The sequence below is a fragment of the Danio rerio genome, chromosome 21, assembly GCF_049306965.1.
Source record: "Danio rerio strain Tuebingen ecotype United States chromosome 21, GRCz12tu, whole genome shotgun sequence".
NCBI classification, from domain to species: domain Eukaryota; kingdom Metazoa; phylum Chordata; class Actinopteri; order Cypriniformes; family Danionidae; genus Danio; species Danio rerio.
The window spans coordinates 43,036,782-43,058,418 of record NC_133196.1 but is presented as its reverse complement, the minus strand read 5'-3'; the positions used below and the strand labels follow the sequence as shown (position 1 = coordinate 43,058,418).

General features: G+C 37.3%; 1 protein-coding gene across 4 annotated transcripts in view; it reads right to left on the bottom strand.

Moving 5' to 3' along the window:
• Positions 1-21,637, bottom strand: part of plrdgb (PITP-less RdgB-like protein) — a 191,024-nt gene that overhangs the window by 102,456 nt on the left and 66,931 nt on the right. For all 4 annotated transcript variants that reach the window (XM_068215929.2, NM_131575.2, XM_073934947.1 and 1 more), the window contains 1 exon segment: positions 4,849-4,944. In XM_068215929.2, coding sequence (XP_068072030.2) covers positions 4,849-4,944 — 96 coding nt within the window.

Sequence of the window (21,637 nt, the reverse complement as noted above, 5' to 3'; positions counted from 1 at the left end):
CTTTGCGCAGTGGCGCATGGTTTCAAAGTGTTGAGTTTATTTTCTTAATAAGTTATAGGTGTGTTTTGAGAATAAACCAATTAGAGTCTCATCTCCCATTCCCTTTAAGAGTCAACTGCGTCGCGCCAAGAGCGCATTCGCTATTTACAGGACGCAAAGTAAGTCTAAGTGGAAAAAATGAGCATTTCACTAGCAAACAGTTAACAGTTTTTTAACAGAAAACTGTTAAACAGAGCATCTACTGCGTGAGAATGAGAGATAATGGATCTATTTTCACATTCGCTCTTGGATAGGGAAACCTTTACGCACAGACATCAATTAGTCTATAAATAAATAATTTTGTTTGTTAAGCACAAATATTCGTTTCAAAACTATTTCTAAATTGAGTTCTAATTTCCAGCAAACGAATAAATGAATAATAATAACAAAATGTGCTCAAAAACCTGAGTTATATCCTAAAACACATGCTGTGCCCCATATGGTCTAAAACCTGACAGGTGGGCAAATCTAAGCTTGTTTTTAATAAAAAAAATATAAATATGGATATAATAAATAATACTGCTAATAATAATAACATTATACAAAAGAAAATTGTTATGAATGAACTGAAAAAGCCTCCCGAGATGAAGAAGACATAACAGCAGTGATTTTTCATATTTATGTAGGCTAGAAAATAATATGTTTTGTAATATTTTAATCCTTTATATTTATATCCTATACCTATTCTTATTATATCCTGTATATATCCTTAATATTAAATTTTTTTCATATGTAAAGATATTTGCCTATTGCTCTCTTGTGCGTATTAAGCAGTGCGTAAGTGAGGCGCAACTCTGCGCCGGAGTTTAGACCAGGTTTGTTTTGGTCTAATGAAAAATCTATTATAGTTTCTCAAAATAGCAACGCGCCTGCAGTGCGCCTCAGAACGCCTTCCTTTTTAGACCAGAACGCCTATGGGCGCACATATGAGCGCTAATGCATTTGCTATTTAAACAGCGTAGCGTAACCCCTCAAAACGACTCTTGCGCCAAGCTGAAACTACCAAAAGACTATTGCGCTGTGTCTTGCGCCACACTGCGCCGAGTGTATGATAGGGCCCTTGAAGACACAACTCACATATTGAGGTGGATATTTATTCAACAACAATCCATGCTGGTTCTGGGACTCGGACCTTAATGGCTGCAACCTTTGAATCTCAAGTCCAGCTCTCTAATCTTTAGGCCACGGCTGCCTTGTTAATGTTTGCACAGATTACACACAACTCTTGTTCAAACCTCTTAGTAATAAAATAAATTAGTGATAAAAAAAAATAGTTTGAACAAACACTAAATCCAAAACCATACAAATGCAACAAAGTGACAATTATGAAGAATTTAGATAATCTGCTTCATAATAATGATCATTTTGCATATGTAGATAAATTAGGCTAGTGTAAAATTTTGGCCAAGAGAAAAAAAGTCGGAACATGTTTTATGTTTGTATAAAAATGAAGTCTCTAAATTATTAAACTATGAATGATTATATTTTTGTACACAATTTTGCTCTTCACTGTTGTGTGTCTTTACAGCAACATTTACCATTTTTTCTCTAAACAGCCACAACACCCTGAGATAATTGAGCATGGGCGTAAATCCCGGGGGGGACGGGTTGGATTGGAACAACACTTCAATATGGCAGACATGATTTAGTTCAAAACATGAATTTTTTTTCACAGCAAAGTGACCTTCAGGTGTTGATTATATACTATTTGTAACGCACCATATACGTCAACACATCATACCCCCTTCTTCTTTCTCATTTCATGGTTGTTGGTAACCAGTATGAAGTGTTACACCACCTACTGCTTAGATAAAAACAAATAATAATAATAATAATAATAAGTAAATATAATAATATAATTATAATATAATATAAATATAATAATATAACATAAATATAATAATAATAATAATAATAATAATAATAATAATAATAATAATAATAATAATAATAAGTTTAAAAAAACACACACTTCGTGCAGATTCAAAAATGAATCACAGTCACAGCAGTTCGGATTTTAAAATTGGACACAAATCTGGCAGTGTCTTTGACAAGTTGACAAGTTGTAATTACAAGATCATCACTTGACAAAATGGCGGTGTACTTTCTTTAACAAGAAAATACAGCAGGGTTTGTTAACTCCGTTTAGAGCAAATAATTCACATCAGGTGTTTTTAATAATATTTTTAATTTCCATTTTAGTAACACTTTAGAATAACTATCCGTTATAAGTAGTTAATAGATCATTAACAAACTGTTAGTTAATAAGTTATAATTGACTTGTTAAATAAAAGTTAATAGTTTGTTAATTATTTATAACTGTGCCTTATAGTTAGCCATTAGATAACTTACAAGCTGTTAGTTAACAAGTTATAAATGACTTGTTTACTGTATTTTTATGATTTATAGCCATACCTAATAAATTAGTTATAGATCAAGAATAAGCTTTTAGTAAATTACTTACTAAACTCTTGTTAATAGATTATAGATGTTATTGGGACGTTATTCTAAAGTTGCAACTATTCTTCATTTATTAACTGCTAGTAAATGAGGAATTGTTAAAGCTAGAATCACCTCCCAATAACATACACAAGCTAATAACTAACACTAAACTAATATATAAAGTGCCCAAACATCATGGGTTTGTATTCTGTTGTACACTGCCATGTGATGGCTCAGTATGTGTGGTTCTATACATTACAACGTTCAACATTTCATCTGTGGAGTTTTTTTGGTAAAATACAGCACACAGAAAAGCCTATGAGTGGAACAAGGTAAAGGTACAAAAATTGTATATTTTAAATATCACATCAAATTTCTGTCGCTTGAACTAGTTCCATCCATTTGCTGTTCTACAAAGTTTCACTGGTATTAGTAGACGGTTAACAAACTATAAACAACTGATCTGTAAAATGTGAGTAAATATATTAGTTAAGTGTTAGTTATTAGCATATGTGTGCTATTGGGACGTTATTCTAGTTGCAACAATTGCTCATTTACTAAAACTTAATAAATGAAGAATAGTTGCAACTTTAGAATAACGTCCCAATAACATATATAAACTGTTAACTGATACTTAACAAGTCTTTAGTAAGTAATTTACTATCAGCTTGTTCATGATCTATTAGTAATTTATTCGTTATAGCTATAAATCATAAAAATACTGTTAAAAAGTCATTTATAACTTGTTAACTAACAGCTCAGTAAGTGATAATTGGCTATCTATAAGTCTGACTGACTAAATGATTGACTGTGCGACCGGCCAATCGGCTGACTCAACCTCCTCCTTCCCTAAACCCAACCAATTTTACCGATTGACCCGCCTGCCCACTAACTTCCCTAAACCATAGCAACAATTTAGAAACTGCTTGATTCATATGCATTTATTTTGTAATCTTTCTATTTGTTGCATCAGATTAACAAACTTTAAATGAAGTGACTGTAATCTCTCAAATTTTATGATAAAAAAAAGTCTTTATTTGTGTTTTTTTTAAGCATAAATAATGACATATTTTAAATTTTTAGTGAACTAACCTTTTAAAGTCAAATGCAACGTCATGCAAAAGTCTAAATGATTCATGGCCATGTATATTTTACATGAGTATATTGCTTCTGAACTCACAAACTGATTCTGTAGAGATTGCAGCCATAATCACTTGCAGGTACTCCACCGCCGACAGCAATCTGGTTTAATGCATGCGTGATAAGTCTCCGATGCAAACAAAATGCTGTAGCGCCTTCAATGCACTTCCACACACAAATTACCACTGGGATTAACAAAAGAACCGTTTGTCCATAAAAATTCCCACAAATGCTACTTGAGAGCGCCGGATGCTTGTAAAACACCGCAGGGCAATTTGTATCTCATGAATAACTGAATTGAACAAATTATAAACCTGCTGGTTGCTACCCAACAGACACAGACACACACAAAAATCACATCAACAGATGCAAGTCATTAATAAGTTGTCCGGAATAAGCCCGCCATTCGGGTTCACTCTGTGCAAACCTGAGGGAATAACTCTTATTATTACAAATGGGAATGTGAGCCTGAATAACAGTGCACGCTCACATTTTTGCATCAGCAAGAGTGATTCAAATGTGTTTGTTTGTCCTTGAGGTTGGTAATGCCAGTGTGCATGCGTGTTGTGATGTATCATTTCAACCTCTTCCATGTTGCGACTGGCTGTCAAACTGAGGAAGGATGGCAATGAATCAGACATTCTGGACCTCTTTGCAAATGAAATGCGGATCCTGTAGCATCGGGTATGTCCATGCAGTGATGTAATGTACATCTTACAACAAAGGATGTGGAATCCAATGAATTAAAAGAGCTGTTTGAGTGGCTCTCAGACGCAATGACGTGTTCTCAATCAATTTAGGCTTGACTTGTATGATGTCTGAATGCCATTTTCTATTTGAAGTCATAAGTGGTTTGTCTTGAACATCCCCCTCAGTTTGCTGTTTGTAGCCACACACCCTTCGGAAATAATCTCTTCTGTGTAGTTTTGTTTGAAGTCTGTCCAAATTCCATAAGGGATTTTAGCTGCTTTTTGGGGGTATTTTGTGTACAATGCACACTCCGAAAAAAACTGCTGAATGTTGCAAAGGCTATTTGGGGTTTGCGATTTGTGAAATAATAAGCTTAAGGGTTTGAATGAAAATCCCTATAATTCAATGACAGGTGTTTTCGGATCACGTTCGCAGGCAACGTATGATGCTTTCCAAATGACTCGTTAAAACTCAATTCCTAGAACAACCAGTGCTTTCCACTAATGAATAATGAACAGGAATGAGAATAGCTCTTACCTCGGGCATCAAAAAACTCCTCGTCAGAGCTTTCCACAGACTCTTGAGCGATGTTCTGGAGTCTCCAGTGGGAGGCGCTGTGTTTTCGAGAGGGTACTAGAAAACAAAACAGAGCAAAGGGTATAAAAGGGGCAAAATGTCTTATGAAATTTTGGAGCTGATTTAGTCCTTTAAACATTAACTAGTGAAAGTATTTACAGTGGGGGGAATGTTTATAAAGACGCCTCTCATATGGAGAATGAAGTCACATGTATTGCTCAGGTGGGTTTTTTTTCACAGACTTGAACAGAGTGTAAAATAATATTAAAGTAATTTAATAGATAGCATAAATAATACTCGGTACAACAGCTGTTTTTAGCTTACTGTGACGGTTGGGTATAGGGTTGGGGTAGGGGTAGGCGTTAATAAAATACAATAAATGAGAAATTTAACAAATAATATAAATAATTCTCTTTAACTTTCTGCCGCAACCATACCCGATCTAGCAACAACCCTGACCTACCCTCCTCCTTCCTTAAACACAACCAATAGTGTTTTTAAAAGCACAGATTGACCCGCCCACCCAATTTCCTAAACCATGGGAATGTATATAAAGACGCCTCTCATATGGAGAATGAAGTCGCATGTATTGCTCAGGTGAGATTTTTTCACAGACTTGAACAGAGTGTAAAAATCTTAATGTTTCTGTGTGTTTTGCCAATCTAATCTTTATTTTGTATTTTATATTGGATTCGAGTCAGGTGATTCGCTGGGCCATTCTACAGCTTGGTTTTCGTTTTCTGAAAGCATGTGAGAGTTTCCTTGCCTGTGTTTTGGATCATTTGAGGAAGGGCAGAGGTTTGCTGAAGAACTAATGCCTTACTCGCAGGAAGTTCACCTTAGCCTCAGCAGCATGGGAGTTTCGAGATCAACCTGAGCTCAATCTCCCCTTGCCCTGCGAAAGGGAGGGAGCCCTGGGCTCAAGCATCCCTTGACCTCAGGGCCCTCTCCCAGGACAGCATGCCAAACAAGCTACGTATAAATCATGAGCCAAGTATGAATTCTTGAATAACATTTTTCATATAGATTTAAATGAACCAAACTTCCACAGCTACCAAGAGAGTAAATGCATTTTTCATTAGCACAGGACATTGCTTTTCATTGTTTGGAACAGTGGATGGGCTGCAGTATGATACTTGAATGGTTCAGGTGTATTAAGTGTATGGTATCTGGATGGTTACACTTTTTGCATCAATTGTGGTCAATTCCCAACAAACAATTTTGTGTTTAATAGACATCTAATAGATATCTAAACATAGACAGCTTGGCTAAAACAAGACTAAACTTGGGCTGTCAGTGAAAAATCTAATAGACGTTAAAGAATAGCTCAAAAATCTGTAAAATAGACAGATTAGACATGCTTTACTGTATATGTGTCATTCATTTCTGTTTATTTAATGTGTAGTTTTGGCCTATTCTTAGACATCAATTAGATTTTCACTGCCTAAATTTACCCTTGTTTTAGCCAAGATGACTATGTTTAGCTGTCCATTAGACATCTATTATACATCTTTTACAAAAAAAAAAAAAGACAAAAACCAAAAAATGCTTGCTGGGTTGTTATTGACCCCATTTGTTTGTGGGGTACCACAGGGCTCAGTCTTAGGTCCTGTCTTCTTCTCTCTGTATCTGCTACTTTTATTCAATAATCAGAAAGCATGTGTTGTCATTTCATTTTTATGCAGACGATGGCCACATTTGTCCACCATTCAGAAAGTGATACCATCAGACCTCAACTTAATGATATAAAGGCCTAAATGATTTTAGTGATATGAAAGCCTAAATTATTTTTTAATTAAGTTTTAATTTAAAAAAAAAAATAGATGGATGGACTTTACTGGCACCGATGGGACATGTTTTCCAGCAGGTCCTAAAGTACTCCATAGCCTGCCACAGCTCCATGGCCAAGCCATTCACTACCTCATCGCCTGCCTCTGCTGCACAGCCCTGGCCTCCATGCCACTCCAAAACCCTCACTTCTCAGTGTTCAAGTGCATCTGTAATCTCTGGAAGTATTAAAGTAAAGTAACAATTGTATACATGACAGAAATCAAAAACATTACTAGACCTCTCTCACTATGTGTTAAATAACTATCACACTGTTTTACCGAGAAATCAAATATCTAATCTGTCTGAAGGATATACCGACCATCAAAGCACAAACAAAATTACATATCTTTTAGTGCACTAAATGTAAGTGCTCAAATTCACTCACTCATATTAGTTAACTCCTTTAAGCACAATATATTAGTGAACAAATGAAGAGAGTAGTGAATGAGTGTATAGGGGCAATATCGGACACAACATGTGATTTTGCTGTAAGCCTAGTGCCAAATGTTTATTGTCTTGCCCTCTCTTGCCTGTTTTGTTGGACTGTTTTGCTCATTTACTTGAGATCTGAAAGGAATGCAGACAAAATGAATGCAAACAAAATTGTGAGAGTAAATGCCTAAACAAACGGCCATAATGGGGTATGAATATTGAATTGCATTTTAGTTTTTAGCTTGAAGATTCTTCAGAGACAACCAGAAGATATTTGTTCTTGGTTGAATCATAAATTCGTTTCAAAAGGAAACAATAAATATCTCTGATCATTTTGATTCCCAACTATATATATATATATTGTTTTAAGAATCTTGGTAGTGGAAAAAAACACTGATTAAAAGCATTTTGCTGTTTGATCAGAACCTTAAACTAGAGTTATTTCCTCTGTATAGCCAGACTTTCATTTCTAAAATATGAAAACGCCTAAAATATAATTTTTGCATAAAAATTTTGAGACAATATGCTTATCGTTAAGACAATTTAAACAGGAAAAATAAGAAATATAAGGTTACATTCATTCACTCATATTCCTTTGGCTTAGTCTCTATTTTAGAGGTCACCACAGTGGAATGAACCGCCCAACTATTCTGGCATATGTTTTACGCAGTGGATGCCCTTCCAGATTTTATTATTATTGAAGATATCTCTAAACAACTCACCCTGCCAAATCTGTCACTGTTCAACTTTGCTAAATCTTTGCACAACATAATTTATACCATGCCTTGTCCCTTAAATGGGGCTGTAAAGACCTCAAAAAACACTGATGCATAGCCTGAAAAAATAATATTCCCTCCTCTAAAGTTTCTCCTTGCAGCCGATTCAGTTGCACAAAGCTTACCCCTCAGGGAGCAGCACTTTAAAGCCAAGTGTGTCTAATTAAAAAGGAATAGCACGCCTACACTGCTACACTTGCAAATGGCAAGGAAGGGCTGGATTTTGCTGAGCTCTGATAAGAGTGCAAAGAACTTGCAAGAACTTGTATTGTTCCTGACTGCTTTGTAGATTCGGCACATTTTCTCTCTTTTCAACTCGGTCTTGTCGACTCAGTTCTGGGTATTAGCATGAGAGAGTTTGTCTTGCACTCTCTCCTTAACAAATCACTTCAAGAATGCAAATGCGAAATGTACAGCGCACTTTTGCAAGAGTGAATAATCCTTAATCTCTAAAAAGTCTTTAAATATTGAACAAAAACACTTGTTAGATTTTATCAAGCCATTTATGTGAATGAAAAAATCACTGCATTGAATATTTCACCAAACAGAGAACTGGAATCAAGGTGAATAATTCGAAGTAAAAAAAAAAAAAAACTCAAATACATTTTGTCACTTGGATTTAAATAAGCATATACTGAAAATGTGTCACCGACTCGGTCCCAGTCACTCCCCTCGCTGGCCAGCAGAGGTCACCATCACCGGACTTCTAAGCATTACGTCATGCTCATACACTGATTGCCACACACACCTGCAGCTCATTCTACTGATGACCCAGACACACATATAAGCAGCACACACACTCACTTTGTTGCGAAGTCTTGTTCTGCCCTGTCTGACATTACTGAGCGTTATTTCCTTGCCTGATCTCCCGTGTATTACCTGGACTGTATATTTGCCTTGCCTTGCCTTGCCTTGCCTTGCCTTGCCTGCCTCGAACCTTGCTTGTACCCTTGACTTTGATCCACGCTGCCTGCCCTGAACCCAGCCTGATATCTCGCCTCTGAACCACGCTGCCTGTCTCTGACCCATGCCTGCTATCATACTCCTTGACAGCCAGCCCTTAGACCCATACTAACCATGTTTGATGTGAGTTCGCACGCAAGTGCGTATTGTGTGATTGTGATTAAACTGTTTAATAAATATACTGCAAATGGATCCCTCCGTGTCAGACTCCTCGTAACAAAATTAGAAAATATTACTTGTTAAAAATATAAATTTTTTATTTAAATGGAAACTAAAATAACCAAAACTAAAATGAAAACTAACTATAGACATAGATATAACTCTACAGTTGAAACCAGAGGTTTACATACACTGTATAAAAAGGCGCATAATCATGTTTTTAAATGTGACCAGGGGTGTAGTGGACATTTTAAAAGTGGAAGCTAAACTTTTTCTCTTTTACGTAAAGATTGCCAAAAATGTTTACATGCGCTTAATTGCAGAATATTTAGAGAGATATTATTTTAAGAATTTTTTATGTGCCTCTGAAAAAGCTCAGATGATGGTGACAAGGATTTAAAAGTTTCTGATTGTCTAACTGAGAACATTTGAGTTAATTGGTGGCACATCTTTAGACTCATACTCAAGGCAAACCTCAAAACACACTGCTTCCTTGTGTGACAATATGGGAGAATTTAAAAGAAATCAGCCATCAGGAAAAGAATTGTGGACCTCCACAAGTCTGGTTATTCTTTGGGTACAATTTCCAGATGCCTGAAGGTGCCACGTTCATTAGTTCAAACAATTAAACATAATTATAAACAACGTGGGAATGTCCAGCCATCATACCACTCAGGAAGGAGAAGGATTTTGTGACCCAGAGATGAACGTGCTATGGCGTGAACTGTGTGTTTTAACCCCAGAACAAAACCAAAAGGCCTTGTGAAGATGCTGGGTGGTAAGAAATTTTCATTATTCACAGTAAAACGGGTGACTTGGGCTGAAAGGCCACTCATCAAGGAGAAAGCCATTACTCCAAAAGCACCATAAAAAAAGTTTGCAAAATAACACAGGGAAAAAGACTTTAATATTTGGAGACATGTCATGTGGACTGACAAAACTAAAATTGACTTGTTTGGCCATAATGGCCATTGTTATATTACAAGGAAAAAGGGGAAAGCTTACATTATCCGTCAGAAGTAAGTGGGTGGCAGGATAATGGGTAACACTTTATAATAACTACACACTATAAATCATTTATTAAGCATTAGCAAATAGTGAACTCATTATCCGTTAAGCATTAACTCTACATTAATAAACGTTAGTAAGCAGTTTATAACTGCAGCTACAAATGCTCTATTCTTGACTTATAACCACATTTAAAATGTGTTTAATAATTGTATTTTCATACTTAGTGAATGATTAATTTTTCATTACTAAATTAAGTATCAAATTATTTACAAACCAGTTGTATTTAAGAGTAGTTGAGTGTTTTTAGGATCATTCAGAATGAGTTAGTAAATGATTAATAAACTATTGAAATCAACGCTTATATGTCTTATTATTCAGGCATATATTAATGGTTACTATGTATGTTAATAAATGCTTTATTAACTCAACTTTACCTAGTTTTGTGAGCTAATCTAAAGTGAGGACTATTCATGCTTTATAAATCCTTTATAAATGACAAATAAAGGATCAGTTAAATTCTAAACAGGAAAAATGACATTATTCATTTCTCTTCATTTAAAGATGCACAAATTAAACTGTACTTCAAATGAAAAATAAAATCTTTGCAACCTGATCTAAAATAAAATCACTGTAGAGTTTAAAGTTTACATTTTATTACATTGTTTAATTGTTATATTGTTGTTTTATCCAGTTTTGTTGTATTTTGACACTCCTGTTATTCAGCAATGTTTAAACTTTACAGTAATTTTACATTTTAGAGATTGAAAAAATTATAGTTCATTTGATTCTGAGCCTTTATTTGTCATTTATAAGGGATTTATAAAGCATAAATAGTCCTCACTTTAGATTAGGTCACAAAACTACATGAAGTTGAGTTAATAAAGCATTTATTAACATATTAGTTGACTATTAGTATATGCCTGAATAAAAAGACATATAAATGTTGATTTCAATAGTTTATTAATCATTTACTAACTCATTCTGAATGATCCTAAAAACCCTCAACTACTCTTAAATACAACTGGTTTGTAAATAATGCGATACTTAATTTAGTAATGAAAAAATAATCATTTACTAAGTATGAAAATACAATTATTAACCACATTTTAAATGTGGTTATAAGTCAAGAATAGAGCATTTGTAGCTGCAGTTATAAACTGCTTACTAACGTTTATTAATGTAGAGTTAATGCTTAATGGATAAGGAATTCACTATTTGCTAATGCTTAATAAATGATTTATAGTGTGTAGTTATAATAAAGTGTTACCGGATAAGGTTATTGTCCTATTTTGCTGCAAAAGGGACACTACACAGAATAGATGGCATCATGAGGAAAAAACATTATGTAGAAATATTTAAGCAACATCTCAAAACATCAGCCAGGAAATTAAAGCTTGACTTCAAATGCGTCTTCTAATTGGGCAAAGACCCTAAGCTTACAGCCAAATTAGTTAAAATGTGGCTTAAGGACAACAAAGGGAATGTTTTGGAGAGGCCATCACAAAGCCCTGACATTAATCCTATGGACAATTTGTGGGCAGAGCTAAATAAGCATGTACGAGCAAGGCAGCCCACAAATCTGACTCAGTTATAGCAGTTCTGTGAGGAGAAATAAGGCAACATGTCAGCAAACTATTGTGAGAAGCTTGTGGGCGAATACCCAAATTTATTGACAAAAGTGATAATGTACAGTTTAAAGGCAATGCTACTGTAGCGGATGTTATGTATTAAACATTTGTGTACGGTCATTACCAATTAGGGCTTTTTAAGAGGTGTATAAAAGACCATTAGAGAATCTGGGAAACTGCGTCATCGTTTAGCTGACTCCTCTCTTTGGTGGGTGTGTCACTGCTACCGTATGTGTCTGGTATGTAGTAGCTGTTTAGGCCTTTTCTTTTTTTTTAAATGTTTGGGGTTTAAATCAGATTTTTGTTTTGGCAGGCTGATGTCTGTTCGGCTCCTTTTTGCGCTGTAGAGTGGCTGCCTTGGGCCGTTGTGAGCTTTCTGAAATCGCACGTTATAGGGCCGTGCTCTTCCTCCTGTCATTGTTGACATTCCTGCGCACTCCCGTGACTGCTGTCTTCTCGTTTGTAATTTGTATGGAAGCCTTGCTCTGCCGAATGGATGACTGGCATCTCGTGTAGTAAGGCAAGGCAAGGCAAGGCAAGTTTATGTATATAGCACATTTCATACACAGTGGCAATTCAAAGTGCTTTACTTAAACAAGAATAAAAGAAACAAGTAAAATAAAAATAAAAACAAATAATAAAAGTAATAAAAAAAACATAAAAACAGGTCAAATGTGATATAAAAGAATGAAGAAGAAGAGAAAAACATAACAGTGCAATCTGTCGGACGCAGCACAGTGCTCATTCAGTAAAGGCACAGCTAAACATATGTGTTTTCAGTCTTGATTTGAATGTGCCTAATGTTGGAGCACATCTGATCATTTCTGGAAGCTGATTCCAGCAGCGGGGGGCATAGTGGCTATGTGAAACCCCTTTAGTCAACTATATTTTAAAGTCTCTCCTTGCCTACTGGTGGCTTGTAGCTGCTCTCTCAGGAGCTGGGGGGAGGTCTAATTCAGGCAGTCGGCCCGTTGTGTGGCGTGAAGCTGTTTTTCTAAATAGTTAGCTTTTTGCTCACTCGTATTTAGTGAATTTCACTGTGTAATGTTTTGAATCTAAAAGCGTGCACGTGTAAATCTTTGGTGAGACATTTTTTGGGCCCAGTGCCTAGCCTGCCCGACTGTGGTAAACCCCAGCTCCTCTGGTTGAATGTAGTTTTATTTTTTGTGTGTTTTTGTTTAGCCACCACTATTGTCATTTTAAGTGTGAATCAGGGCTGGACTGGGACAAAAAAAATAGGCCCTGGCATTTTTGGCCAGAGCGGACTCCTATTGTAAAACAGCACAAAAGCCATATATAGGAAATAATCAGAGTTGACAAATTAATAACTTGTACAAAATTGTATTTATTATTATAATAAAATTATAATCCCCACGGGAAGTCCATCTTGTGTGTGCCTGTGTGTTTTGAGGAAGCCTATATTAAATAATGAACATATAAACTACCTGCTGATGCACACAGTTAATGTTGAATAATAAAAGCAATGTGTCAGAGACCCTTAAAAATGTTTAACTCAACAATGAAACATCAATAAAGCTTAAAGATTTTATTTAATCAATCAAATGAACTTAAACGATTAAAAAATGCAACAACTATTTGTTTGGACCCAAACTACAAAACTAAATGTAACAAAAAAATTTATAATATTAGTTTTGCTTAAATTGCTCACAAGTTGTGTCATGTATAAATATAATTATAACTACATAGGCCTACATCATGCTGAAGATCAAAAACAAAATGTCATGATATCACAGGTGACTGTCTTCTGACCAGGTGCACCTTAAAATATGTGAATGATACTCATAGGGCTTGGGAAGTATACAGTTCTTTAGGATCTATATATTTGTAAAATAAAGAGTTGCAGGTTAGGGGAACAGCATGGGAGGAAGTTGCCGCGGGCCTTGGTGCAGATGAAAAGTAAAAATAAAACGTATTTATAGACAGATAGGTAACTAGATGATCATTGCTTCTGCTCTCCATACGCACCCGTGTTGTCTGAAAGAGGCGTGACTCTCAACTATTTTGACAAATACACACCGACGTTGCACGCTCACACAGAGCCCAAAATGTAAGTTTGTGATTGGGTCAGCTCAATGTCAATAAAGAAAAGAACCAATGGGCTGCAGATTATGTCATATGTGCCGGTCTGTTAAAAAAAACATCTTACCTTCAGAGCATCACAGATCACAGCATCGTCAATTAATTAGGCAGAAAAACACGACAGTCTGCCAAGTGTTTTATGGGCCAATCAGAGCATAAGATGATGATTAGCCCGGCCCAAAAAGTACATCGGCCCAGCAGAAGACTGCCCAGTCTGCCAGATGGCCAGTCTGCTTTTAAATGTTTTGGTCTAAGGGTGATTAAATTGTAAAAAAAAAAAAAAAAAAAAAAAAAAAAAAAGATTTTTTTTTATCTCCACATCTTATTGGCTTTGTTATCTGCATTTCATGTCCCAGGTAATGTACTTGGTGGCATAGTCGAGCTTTTATTTGCAGGCGTTTCAGTGGGAGTTTGGCCCTAGTACACCAGTTATTGTTGTCACATGTGGGGATCAGGGCAAGGAACAACAGAGACAAGGATCCAAGTGCAGGGAAAATAAGATTATATTTAAACAAAACAGGGACAAACAGAGGTGGCTGGTACAAATAGGGCAATCCAAAAACGTAGTCAAAAAAAACTGGCATAAGGTCAAAATAGGTGGCAAACGGGATAAAACAATAAACAAGGCTAAAGTCAAAAGCCAGGCAAAACAAAGAACTACAAACATGCATCAACATCAGAGACTCCATCCTAAACTGCTGTATGTGTAGTGTTTAAATAGTCTGAATGATCAGTGATCACAAGTCTCAGCTGTGTGTGTGTCTCATCAGCCGTGATGAGCAGCTGGTGTTTGACATGGCCTGATAGGATTTGTAGTTCCTAAACATGACATTTGTAGTTCACCAGCGATATGTCAGGAGCAGATCGCTGGTGATTGTGACAGTACCCCCTCTCTAAGAGCCGATTCCAAATGCTCCCAGAACAGTTCAGGAGGGAGGTGGAGCGGAGGCGGAACAGGGGGAGAGATGGAGGGCCTGGAGAATGGAGCTGCGGAGGGTCTGGAGCAGCAGGTACTGGTGGCTCAGACAACTTAAGAAAGAGAAGTTGGTCAAGAGCTTCTGGTTCAGGAAGCACTAGTGATTCAGACAACCACATAGGGTCATGAGGCTTAGGTTCAAGAGGAACTGACAGTTCAAACAACCACACCGAGTCAGGAGGCTCGGGATCAGTGGTCATTGGCGGTTCATGTAGCACCAGTGGGTCAGGAGCCACTGGAACAGGGGGCACTGGTGGTTCAGATAACCCCAGTGGTTCAGGAGGCCTAAGGTCAGAAGCCATGAAGTAATGAGATGGCTCTGGCAGCACTAGGAAAATCACGTGGCTTTGGCAGCAGTTCATGGGACTCAGGTGGCAGCTCTGGCCTTTCTTGGGACTCAGGTGGCAGCTCTGGGAAGTGACACGGCTCTGGCAACCTTTCGTGGGACTCAGGTGGCGGCTCCGGCCTTTCGTGGGACTCAGGTGGCGGCTCCAGCCTTTCGTGGGACTCAGGTGGCGGCTCCGGCCTTTCGTGGGACTCAGGTGGCGGCTCCGGCCTTTCGTGGGACTCAGGTGGCGGCTCCAGCCTTTCGTGGGACTCAGGTGGCGGCTCCGGCCTTTCGTGGGACTCAGGTAGCTGCTCCAGCCTTTCTCCAAACTACTCCCTCTTCTTTCTTTCTTTCTATTTTTCTTTCTTTCTTTCTTTCTTTCTTTCTTTCTTTTCAAATGCAACAAAAGTAATGAACCAAAAAAGTAGGTCATACTCACTTTATTTAAAGGAATAGCTCCCCCACAAAAGAAAACGCGGACATCATTTACCTCTCTCGTGACTAGGGTTGTAACAATATACCGGTATGACGGTTTACCACGATTTGAACGTGCACGATTATCATACCATGAACAATTGCATATCAACGGTTTTAACTCTTAAAGACCGAGACAGCCGCCCGCGGCTAAAAATAAGTATTGCTCTTAAATGTTTAATAACTTTTGATCCGCTGATCCGATTCATACAATTCAAAGATTGGCATAAAGAAGAGAATCTCAGCTTTCCAGTGCTGTATCACATAACATTCACGGACTTTCAGAGGCTCCGGAATCAGTGCGGTTACGTCATCAAAATTTGACAACGCTGATTTGACAAAGAAACGCTCGTCACTGTGTCTCCGGACAAATCAGACATGATACATTGATGCATTGTCCCTCCTCCATGCCCAGATTGGTTCAAACTCGCTATATCACAACCAATAAGCATAGGTTTCGCTTTTGTTTGTGGACCAAGCTTTTTGAACAACACGGAATGAGAGATAGGCATACATTTATGCGCGGCTAAATAAAACGCAAAAAAAAAAAAGTTTTGCATGAAATAATTCTCATACTAAGTACTTTTGCATGCACAGCAGCACAGAAACATGACAAAACAGTGACACAGCAAAGACGAACTGCTGCTCTTGCTGTTTTCAAAAGACGCAAATGAAGATGCAGCTGTTTGTCTGCATTGCAGACAACCATATCCAAACCCATATCGATAGACAACCATATCCATGCTGGCACATAAAACCTAAGGATGTTCCATATTGAATCTAGTTTCGTTATGTAACTATTTATAGTATAGTAAATATTTATATCTATTTTTTTACTGAGGATTTGCACCATGTTTATTTGGACTTTATTTGGACTTTGACACATTATTTATTATTTTCTTATTTTTATTTGTTCATTGTAAGTGGTGTTGTTTATAGTAACTAAAAATATATTATTTGGAAAAAGTCAAATTTGCTTCACTGTTCTATTATTTTGTAACATTTGTAACATACCGTATACCGCGAAACCGTCAAACCGTGGTATTGTTTTAGACGATTATCATACCGTGAAAAATTCATACCGTTACAACCCTACTCGTGACATTTCCCATTGCTATGTCTTCTCTGGAACATAAAATATAATAATTCTGAAGAACATTTTGTCAAAAAATTTGGCAAACGGAATGCAAACCAACAACGAGCCACCAAGTGTGCCTCACGTGTGCTGAAACAATAAAGCCTTTCTGTAATTTATTGTAGAAAAGATTTTATGTAAGTTTGTAACATAACTAGTTTTCCCTCACTCTCACCCAGCCAGTCCTTCTGTCTCTTCACATACTGATGACCCATCCATCACCTACCATTTACATTTGATGTGTCCCTCTGCCCTTCAGTCTAAAAGCCATCCTGTCGCTTGTCTTCCATCCCTTGCTTTTCTGAGATCCTCTATTGTGACAGAACAAAACTATACATGGAGGAAAAAAAGCAGTTCGCCCAAAGTGCTTTATCTTCCACAGTGAACATTTCATTGTCAGTTGAAGACATCAGGCTTCCATTACACATTCAGCACTTAAAAACCTTCATTCTGCGCAAAGGGTTTTACACCTCTTCTCTACACTCACTAGTGTATTTCATGACCCACTTCGAAAACATCGTGACCATATGTGGCTCATTCTCATTCAGTCCTGACACAAACACACACCTACAACTGTAGCCTCAGAAACAACTGCATTGCTGACCTCAACTGAGAACACACTTTATCTTCAGCAAACACTTCGATTCTATACGACCTTTTAACACTGGAACTATATAGGCAGTAATTTTGACCATTTATACATTTTGTAATTGAATAACACTGTTTAAATAAAAACCCATGTAGCTATAGTATGCAGTAGGTGATAAATGTATGTATATTTAATTCTAACATTGCTATTTTATTAAAACTACAAAACACAAAGACTTGTCTATCAAATTTTTACAGCATTTTCACTGTAATGAAGAACTATTAGAGTTATAGGCTAAATTACAAAACGGTTCTTTTAGGGCAGTGGTTCTCAAACTGTGGTACGTGTGCCACTAGTGGTACGCAGGCTTGCTTCTAGTGGTACGCAGAGAAATGAAATATGTCATGTACGTGCTACACACATTTCAAAATTTATGAAAAATGATGTACATAATATGCCATATATGACAAATAGCCTATATTTCTGAGGTAATCGGCCACATTTTTAACTGTGCAGAGTTTTAGCTGCTTAACTGGGTCTACTACGCTACTGTATTTCAATATTGCTCATTTTGGTGGTACTTGAAGAGACAATTTTTTTCTGAGGTGGTACTTGATGATAAAAGTTTGAGAACCACTGTTTTAGGGTAATGACTTCATAAAATATGACAGAAATTCAAAGCTTAATTATCACACCTCAATAGAAGTTTTTAATGTAAATAGTACACGACCCAAAATAAATTTGGTACAGTATTATACTGTATGAATGGTCAAAATGACTGCTATGGCCATTCTAATAGTTTTATAATTCTGTCAGTTCCAGTGGTAATCCATTAAAACAACAATTCAAGAGTTCACACTTAGCTGATGATGGATAATAAAGCTTGTTTGGCATGCTGTCTCGGGAAAGAGCTCTGAGCTTATTAGATCCTCGAGCCCTGGGCTCCCTCCTGTTAGCAGGGCGAGAGGGGAGTTTGAGCTCAGGTACGTCTCAAGAACTCCCCCACCCTGCTGATGCTAATGACAGATTATAGGCATAGCTATAGAGAGATATTGACGTTATTCCTCACATACAAGCAGGCGCAGCCTTTTGAATCTTTTTAGCTCAAGACTTCCGGTCCCATTCACTTCCATTCATTTTAAGACGTTAAAGACAGCACGTTGTCCTGGTTGATGTTGCAAACTGATATTTTCTTTGTTATATTGTTCTGCTTTTTCTGTATAGTCATGAACACACTTGTTTGTGGAGCAAGTAGTTTGACCATTCTCTGCTGTTTATTATTATAGTCATTTCTCTCATAGGTCACTGAATCGTAAGTTCTAAAACAACTGCAAAAACAAGCGTACTTCCTCATTGCAGAATAATATAGTCAATACTGCTCACTAGGAGCTCGTCTATGGTGCCAATTTGGTATGGTCAATTTACTTATAATGCATGTTTATGGACTGTGGGAGGAAACCGGATAACCCTTTTTGAAACCTTCATGAGCACGAGGAGAACATGTAAACTCCACACAGAAATGTCAACTGGTCTAGTAATTAGTGATGTGATGTTGTGCGCCGAGGCTTCGAAGCGTGTATTTAAAAAAAATGATACATCTCGTAGTGAAGCAGTGTACCGGAGTTAGATTCGTTTTGCCATCATCACGTGATCAGTGACGTCTGAAGCTTCATTTTCGCCTGTACCCACGTGACTGCATTGAATTTTGATTCAAAGGTTTAAACACCCACATGGGTTAGTAAAGTGTATAGCGAGAGATTAGGCGTCAATTACAAACAAAGCACTGCACCGCTCCCACATACCAGTAATTAAACTAAAATACAATAGTTATTTATAGTAAAAAGGTTTTAAACCATACTAAAGTGTATTAGCGTATTTTTTACAACTAACTTTAAAGAAAACTGCTGCATATCGTAGTATAGTGTTTAAAGAAGACCAGCTGGCGACTGCAGCCCTTAAGCATCGCTCACATAGCCTCCTTCTAGAGCATTCACCTCCCATGCAGGAGTCGCCGATTCGGTTCCCGCTTGGAACGGGACTAGTTGGAATACGACAATTGTAAATATTTTTGAATACATTGGATTTTATTACAGTCATCGGTGGTGTAATGTGACATGCCTTATGTGTAAAAACTACAGTAATTGAGTAATTTGTTTATATTACTGTTGTTGGATTAATACATGAATAATTTGGTCAGTTGTGAACATTTGACATTATTGCAACACAGTGCTTTCCCGCACTTTAACCAGAAGAGGTCCTCATCGAGCTCTGATTTAGAAAGCTTCGAGTAACGAACCTTTTTCCGATACAATTGGGTCGAGCGCTTCACTGGTTCAGAAAGCTTCATTTCACACGCAATATCGTTACAAAGTTCACGCGTGCACGCGCACACACACACACGCACGCACACTGCAGCTGACACACACACACACACACACACACACACAGACAGACAGGCAGACAGAGCATGCTTAGCTTTGCACTGTTTTTGCACTCAAATGTGACAGGATACAGGCTAATCTCCACGGCTGTGTGGATATCTGTTATGTTATTTTACAAAATAAACCTGATTTAACATCCACAAACCAGGATGTTAGCGTGTTAGCGTAGACATACCAGCGTATGTGTAGTCTTGTTGACATATTTACGTGACTACCGGGACATGTTAATGCGCTTAGCTGTCAATCAATTCGGTGGGAGGGGGGACCGTACTCCTACGTAAAGTTACGGTCAGTCTGAAAACCCTCCAATTGGTCCACCGTTTTTATGTTGTTAAATTTTAATAAAAGGACTGGGTGTATTTATATCACCCCAACATGATGTTCTATACACTGTATATACACATATGTTTGTCCAAATAGCTTGAAAAGTAGATTTTTCACCATAGGTGTCCTTTAAATTAAAAGTATAATCTTTGAGAAAGAAGCACAGCTGATTGTGCTTGACCTCACACTACTCACACCCCAAAACATTTTCAAGACTGACATATACATGGATTTATAATAAGTATGTTATCTTCAGTGGTCTTGTGCTGACAAATTAATCTTCAGTAATGTTCTGTACATCAGTTCACACTGATTGAACTCTCAAACTGAGCTGGCAGCACAATGCCAGTGTCAATCAGTGTCAGTAAAGTCTGAAGTGTAATGTTGACGAAGACCTTTCCTCCTCCCTTCGAGACTTTCCTAACCTAATCTTTCTCCTTGGTTTGAAGGTCACAAAGCTTTTCCCTTCAGCCCAATTAAAACACTTGGTGTCATTTAGAAGACAAAATGAAGAAAACAAGAGCAAGACGATTACAACTATTTCCTCATCAGCTTTACAGTATCTGTCATGCATCCCCTCGAGCACATCCAAACGGTTCCGCTGTGCCTGTTTTCATATTCTGGGAATTATCTTTCATGACACTTCAGATGAGGACTCTCTGTGCACTGGTTCAGTAGAGCTAACGGTGCATATAGACCAGAACAACTTCTGCTAACTCACACTTGGGCTTTTCATTGTTAGATGCAAGAACCCCCAGAGGGCCACAAGAAGTAATGGCGATAAGAGGAAATAAATAACAGAAAAATCAAAACATGACCAATAGAATTAATGAATATGGCATTATTGCTTTTTTATTAGTCAGAAATAATATTTAATATTTATAAATGGTCACACATTATTTTGCTCAACACTGTAATTAAATAAACCTGTGAAATGTGTAGTAATAATATGGCCGCTTTGGTTGGCAGCAATGGTCAAGGTCTAGATTTCTTGTTAAACAATAAATACAACATAGTTTTGTTTTTCACCAAACACTAATATATATCTATTATAAGTTCAGCACTTAAAATATATGGCAGGAATTTTACTTGGTATTGTAACGACGGGGAGTAACACCAACAACTAAGGTAAGATCTAATATGCAGGTTTATTCACAGTCAGGCAAGCAGTGGTCAATACGGGTGCAAACAGGTGTGTGAGGACAATCCAGAATCACAGTCGAATACAGGCAAGAGGTCAGAAAGGCAGGCGGCAGGCAAAGGCTAAGAAGGCTAACGGTCGGTACACAAGATAACAAGACTGGAAACCGCGTTGTAATGCTACTGTGACAGATAACAAGACTCGGCCAACTGAAAGGGTGATTGTGTGGCTTAAGTAGTGAGTGCAATCAGTTTCTGACAATCCTCAGGTGGTGCGAATGTAATCAGTCTAAATGAGTAAGCATGTGTGTCTGGGCGAAGTGCATGTATGAATATGTAGTCCATCAAAGGCGGAAGTGTAGTCCATGGTTGTTGTGAGTGAGAACCAGCGATCTAGTGGAATACGATCGCTGGTAATCGTGACAGGTATCTTTTCTTTTTATT